This window comes from Limulus polyphemus, unplaced genomic scaffold, assembly GCF_000517525.1.
Source record: "Limulus polyphemus unplaced genomic scaffold, Limulus_polyphemus-2.1.2 Scaffold188, whole genome shotgun sequence".
NCBI lineage: Eukaryota > Metazoa > Arthropoda > Merostomata > Xiphosura > Limulidae > Limulus > Limulus polyphemus.
In genome coordinates, this window is record NW_013665798.1 from 472,917 (window position 1) to 480,395 (window position 7,479).

The following is a 7,479-nucleotide window of genomic DNA, read 5'->3' on the forward strand; positions in this document are numbered from 1 at the left end:
ACATTCTGCAGTTTCAGACTGCGTGAATTCTTACGAATAGCTTCTAGGTGGCTCAACGGTAATTTTGAGGGCTTATAAGTTACAAACCGAGTTTCAATACCCATAGTGGGCGAAGCGCAAATATTCCATTCTGGATCTTTGCGCTTCAACAAAAACAAAAATATTTTAATAATCCAAGTTAGGAGAATGGTAAGAAATGTCCTGACCGAATCTTGAAATCATAAAATTTATATAGAAAAGCATTCGTGATTAATTTGTAATCACACATATATGTCCGCATGTTTTATCTTTCGCTTCATATGAATGATTCAAGCTTCCCAATCTTTCAAGTTGTTCTTACGAAATACAAAATTAAGAAACCACATGCACCAAAGGTAGTTGAAATTATTGACAACGACACATTCCTTTTATTAATGAAAGACGATAAATATGGATATATATGAAGAAAATACATTCAATAAATCCTAATTTAAAATGTAACAAATGTAAATAGTGGGTTTAATAAAGAATAGGTTTGGTTGTTATTAAACACAAAGCTACACCATGGGCTTTTTGTTCTCTGCACACCACAAGTATCGAAACCCGGTTTTTAGCACCATAATCCTGCAGACTTACCGCTGAGCCACTGGTGGCAATAAAGAATTAAAAATAAGTTTTTGAACATTTGGCCAAAATGTTATAAATTTCTATCATTACCATAATATATTTTTCATGTCAACTGCTCACACGTTACTTTTATTATAGTTACAATTAAAATTGCAGGCAGATATGAAAATTATCTTAAATTATTTCTTACAGTTATTGAAATTATATGATAAACAGCTGTTAACATTTAGAACAAAGATGACCAACATGATTAACTAACTACCAGATTTTATAGTTATCGTAAGCAGAATTAAACGTTATCTTCAAAACAACTTTTCCAGAAAACACCTTCATGTTTATAAAAATATAACTTAAAAACTATGATATAAATATGTTTTTTTCCTTGTTAGTTCTCTTATCTGAGAATTATGTTCACAATGATTAACTGAAAATAGTGCAGGAAAGATAACTTTCATAAATCATATAAACTCTCGCATGCAATACTCCTTACGAAATTTCTGCCTCATTAGAAATCTTACTCTTTAAAGTGACATTTAGAATTAATCTTCAGATATATAATGTCGGTGTTTGTAAATAGCAAGAACATATTTTGTTAAGGATAAAAGAATGACGATTAATCATATTTATCGTTGTTCAAGGTTCTTACGACTTTTCGCATCATTTGCAAGATCAAAAAGAGTCCGGCACAAAAGTCATGAGTGTACTTACTGAAGAGCTGGAGCATAGAATAATCAGAGCTCTATACTTTGAAAACTTCACACTGTGCAGTATTAAAACATTATCGATAAAATTCTAGTTAGAATGTTTCTTCTAGCCAGTTGAATAATACACAAGTTACTTTTTATTTACAAAAATCTTTAGAAACTCCTGAATATTGACTCTACTTTTATACGTACGCTACTGTAACATACTATTGTTTATACACGTTTCACAGATTAACCTATAGATAACAAAGTTTAGTCCGAGTCTCATTATTTTTAACAACATTAATAAACTTTAACATTTTTAGTAAACTAGAACCCCTACCGCCAACTAAGTTGTTTTGATGTAAGTACTTTGTCCTACCTTGCATGTTTAGTAGCGCAACCACTGATTACGAACACTAGTTTCCGTGCTTTCGACACTACAGGACTACACAGCAAAAAGCAAGACACCTTGGTTCGGCCTTACAAACCACCGATTATGTCACTCTCTCAGAGCCATGTGCCACGTGCTGCAAAGAGCAGTCTGTATTTACCTTCCTCCCGCTACACATTTGATAAAGCTCAGTCTACCGACGACTGCTACACATTATTAATCACCTCTGATATCGGCTCTTGCGTATGTTCTCTTAAATTTCTCACTATACGGTAATAACTGCCTGCTTCTTTGTTACCATGGCAACGAACCTAGCTCCCTCTAACAATCGCTGCTTGGTGTCCAGGTTACTGATGAGCGACTAACGCTATCGCGCGAGTTCAGGGAGAAAATGAAACAGAGTTGGAGGAGAGGGTATTAGGGGGACAAATAAAAATGATAAGCTGACATTCCTCCTGTAAGCTGACGCGCTCAGGTGACATCCAAATTACACCAATTACCTGGAAATGACGAGTTACATTGTTCGCCAGGCAACATTAAGTAGCGTGATGAATGAGCGTGTGCACTGCTTTCTGACAGGTGAATACTATCACCAGTCTCATTGCAACCACGCGTCATGCGCACAGCTCTAATAAAAATTATAGCAACCATATAGGCGAAAGGTGAGAGAATCGCATTCACATTACCAAAAATTGGGGACCTTCTCCCTTGGTATGCTAACTAACAAGTAATGCTGTGGTAAAAAGCGAGGTCCTCGAAGAACATGTGAATGCTGATGATTAAGGACATCATTACATCTAGGGCTTATGAAGAAAAGTCATCAAAATTACTCTCATATTAAAGAAATTGACCAACATCAGAAAAAATAGACAACTTATTTTTTACTATTCTACAGCTATTTAACATGCTCTATTACCCATATAGTATGTAGTATGTTATCATGAACCACAATAGGGATTGCAAAGAATTGCCCAAAACCCTAATAGAACGTTCTGGCAAAAAGCAACATAAACTGTAAAGATTCAGTTCACACAACACTTTAAAACCTTTACTATTGACTACTAAGGCTGCACAGATAAAAATGCACAAAAAAGCACGCATTTTAGACTTACAAAGAAAAGCAAATTAGCTCAAAAGGCCCGTTTGTAATTCTTATTATTATTGCCTACAATAGCAATGGATTGGTATATTGCACCCTTATGTAGAATACTAAATAAGATACTACGAAGGTTGTATGGTATTGAAAGGTTCATTTGTTTCTTCTATAATATACATAAGCTAAAAAACATCATAATTCTAGTGTAAACGATGTTATCATTACCCCTTGAAGTTAGCTTTTCACAAATATATGATTTTCCTTTAAAAACTTAAGTACAGGATGAAACAGAAATTACCAGTCAATAATTATAATAGGTAAACATTAGATGACTGTAACACGTAGATACTCAATGCTTTATGCACTATACAATTGGTGTCTTTAGGGAGCCAATTACCTATATTGTATATGAAGTGAAGGAGTTAAAAAATCAATACACATACTATTAAATTTTATTACACCCATTCGTAGAATAATTGCTTTAAGTGACACGAATATTTATTTAAAGCGATGTTTTAGACGTATGTTTTATTTGAAAAGGCTGATTTTCAACTTTGTTTTCGCGCTTAGTGGGGGTTGTATCTTAGTTTAGGCATATATTTGCCCATTTCTATGTATTATACATAGAGAATTTAGTTGCACAGAAACTATAAATGCTCACTATATTCTCAAATAAATCTCCATGACACTCTCCAACTGCAGCTTAATATTTTACATCTCGAACTAATGCGATTAAATAGTCAATAGCTACGGTAAATCATCATGAACCATATCAGCTAGCTACTAGCTATGTTTATTATCATTACAACGTAAAAAGTTAGCTACAATATCATGTAATTCTTTGCCCATAGTCGAGCATAAAAAAGCAAGCATACAAGATAAATAAAAAATTTTGATTTAAAAAATTTGCAAATAGTGATCATAAAAAGTTAGGAAACAAGGTTGGAGATTTTTCTGTAGTATTTACTCAAACTACAAATCCCTATTTTAACTCCACAAAATGTAATTCTAGGTAACAACATGAAGTCGAAATAGGGTTTTTAGTTTGAGTAACTAATGTCAACAGTATATCCAGTCTTGTTTCCTAATTTTTTTATGATCCCTATTTGCAGGTTTTTTTTAATTTCCAATTTTTATTTATTTTCGTGTATTATTCAAATGAAAAATAAACAGCAATTATTCACGGTAAAATTGAAGTTGAAAACCATACAAAATTACTGGCATTTTCACATCTCCTCTAAGCTAGTAGCAGATAAGTTTACTTACGTTGTTTGTGCAATAGTCAGTAATTTCGATTTTTCTAAAGAAAAACACGCAAAACACCTTACTTCACTGGCAGCTTTTCATATATGTCATGTTGAAGCAATAGTTTACAACCGCCAGTATTCACATGCCTCAGTGTTGTCAATGATAATGTGCAAGATACATAATTTGATCAAGAACTAAAAGAAAAACAGGTAACGGATATTATTTCCTTAGTATGTTAATATATAAAGAGAAAAAGAAATTATAAGCGAAACGGTTTGTTTCAACCTGAAAGTTTCACTGCTGACATTACTTGTAACTTTCTTTTTCTTTATTTCTTAGCGCAAACGTATTATATTTTCATTTTATAACTTCAAGTGGTGAATAAATCCTAAATGCTAAGTTTAGCTGGAAAGCTGGATAGTCTCTTTCGGTAAAACCTACAATGAACCTAAAAACAGATATTTTGATTTTTAATGTACGGTGTTTCTACTTATTTATTTCCTCGTAAACAAAAAAATAACAACTCATGTAACATCTATAAAAGCACGTGCATGTTTAGCGATTTGCTGAATATAAGAAACCAGATCGTAAAAAAAAAAGATTTAATTACTTAAACATGACAACTTATTTATCCTCATTCATATACTAAAATTATTTTGTATAGTTATTTGCTAAAGTTGTCTATTTTTTCCTGAATAATTTGTGGTAAAAATAAAAATATCAAATCAGGAAACTATAATATCGCTACAAAGTATATAAAATATTTTTTCATGAAACTAATCTGCATATATTTATCTTAACAGCATAATCGACCAAATATCACACACCCCATTATAATATAAACAAAATAATACATGCCCCATTATAATATAAACAAAATAATACATGCCCCATTATAATATAAACAAAATAATACATGCCCCATTATAATATAAACAAAATAATACATACCCCATTATAATATAAACAAAATAATACATGCCCCATTATAATATAAACAAAATAGTACATGCCCCATTATAATATAAACAAAATAATACATACCCCATTATAATATAAACAAAATAATACATGCTGTGCTACAGAGCAGGCTTCATTCATTTCCCTTAAGTAATATATATATATATGTGTGTGCGTGTGTTAGTTCTAAGATAGAAACTACGTTTGTTTTTTCTCAGAAGTAAAAATAGAACACAAGACTGATAGGTTTGTGACAAAATACCCTGTAATAAATAGTTGTAATAATTAATTTAATTCTATTTTATATTGATTTTCAGAATAATGTTAGTCTCTTTTTGTAAAATAACTTTTCAACTATTTTACCAATTTTTATGATTTAAACGTACATAGTGGAAACGACTGAGCCCAGGCTATCGATGTTTTCATAAAGTTACAACACTTTTTTTTCAATGAGATTTGTTTGAAGTTAAGCACAAAGCTACACAATGGGCTATCTGTGCTCTGCCCACCACGAATATCGAAACCCAGTTTGTAGAGTTGTAAGTCCGCAGACATACCGCTGTGCCACTAGGGGGCTCTCAGTAAGAAGAAGATTGTTTATTTGTAATTATGCACAAAGCTACACAATGGGCTATCTGTGCTCTGCCCACCACGATTATCGAAACCCGGTTTCTAGCGTTGTAAGTCCGCAGACATACCGCTGTGCCACTAGGGGGCGTAAGAAGAAGACAACATTATTTATAATGAAAAGGTAAAAGAGTAACTCCTGTTTTTCAGAAGTCTTCGGTATGATAGCGATCAGTATTGTTGCTCTTTAGTTTTCTCGCTTTTACAAAACAGATAAACAGCGGCATGAACTCTTTCCTGGGCATCATTTACTAATCGATCTTACATTTCTTACTGATACTAATTGCACAATGAATTATTATTTTTGTAAGCATAATAACCAATAACAATAAAAATAATTGCCTTCTTTAAGGATGTACAGCCACATATAATGCTCTCATTGAGATATGTTTAATAACCTTTTTTAAGAATGTACAAGTTTCAAAAGGTGTTTTTATTGAGATATGTTTTAATCAATTACTTTCTGAAAATGCTTCTTTACTTGATAAGTAAAAATGTCGCAGAGAAAATATAAACACGAGTATATAGAAAGATGGCCCCCGTTGGCTTAGCAGCAAGTCTGAGGACTTGTAAAAACAGTAAAAATAAGGTTTCGAGACTCGCGGCTAACACAGTGCAGATAGCCATTGTGTAGCTTTGTGCTTAATAACAAAATTTATTGAAAGACGTGCAATTAATGATAGTCAGTAATCGATACTTTTATTAGCAGTGAAATAAAACCCAAGAAATAAATGTTTTATACAAGGAATGCACAGCCATAACACTTGTTTTTAGTTTTGTTACCTCACTTAAATAACAGATAAAGATTCCTCTGTAAAAAAGAAAAAAAAGTATTTTGTATTTTCACCATATCTTTATCTCAGATTTATTCTGCTCTGCCGTTTTTTTTTTCTTATACGTATTCATTATTGAAAGTATTTTTGATACTTACGTCAGCAGACAAGTATCTTTACAAATATATAAACTACACATCCTTTAGCATAAAATTCACCAAGTAGTTAGTAGTGTCCTATTAGAGGTGTAAAGTTAAAACTCAGATATTATAGTAGTTTATCGTTTGTTGTAGCGCAAAGCCACATTATGCTTTCTGCTCTCTTTAACCTGCGGAGAACTGAGCCCCAGATTTTAACGTTGTAAGTTCGAAACTTACAGCTGACCTACCTGGGGACAATGGTATTCTAAAGTAGATCATTTATTATATGAGTTTTGTTGGCAGGTGTGTTGTGTTATATAATGTTTAATGTAATCATGTTAAAAAAGGTTGGTGTGGTAATGGTAATCGTGTTAAAATAGGTTGGTGTGGTAATGGTAATCGTGTTAAAAGGAGATTGGTGTGGTAATGGTAATCGTGTTAAAAGAGATTGGTGTGGTAATGGTAATCGTGTTAAAGAGGTTGGTGTGGTAATGGCAATCGTGTTAAAAGAGGTTGGTGTGGTAATGGTAATCGTGCTAAAAGAGGTCGGTGTGGTAATGGTAATCGTGTTAAAAGAGGTTGATGTGGTAATGGCAATCGTGTTAAAATAGGTTGGTGTGTTAATTGTAATCGTGTTAAAAGAGGTTGGTGTGTTAATTGTAATCGTGTTAAAAGAGGTTGGTGTGGTAATGGTAATCGTGTTAAAAGAGGTTGGTGTGGTAATGGTAATCGTGTTAAAAGAGGTTGGTGTGGTAATGGTAATCGTGTTAAAAGAGGTTGGTGTGGTAATGGTAATCGTGCTAAAAGAGGTTGGTGTGGTAATGGTAATCGTGTTAAAAGAGGTTGGTGTGTTAATTGTAATCGTGTTAAAAGAAGTCGGTGTGGTAATGGTAAGGTAATCGTGTTAAAAGAGGTTGGTGTGGTATTGGTAATCGTGTTAAAAGAGGTTGGT

At 32.7% G+C, this 7,479-nt stretch overlaps 1 protein-coding gene across 4 annotated transcripts in view; it reads right to left on the reverse strand.

The window, feature by feature from the left end:
- LOC106478192 (zinc finger E-box-binding homeobox 1-like) overlaps window positions 1–7,479 on the reverse strand; it is a 204,341-nt gene that overhangs the window by 44,012 nt on the left and 152,850 nt on the right. The window contains exon 1 of one of the 4 annotated variants that reach the window (XM_013938718.2): window positions 1,672–1,706. The exons of the other annotated variants lie outside the window; for them this stretch is intronic. Coding sequence (XP_013794172.2) covers window positions 1,672–1,678 — 7 coding nt within the window. The 5' untranslated portion in view covers window positions 1,679–1,706. Of the gene's footprint in view, window positions 1–1,671; window positions 1,707–7,479 lie in introns of those variants that run through there. 4 annotated transcript variants of the gene reach the window in all.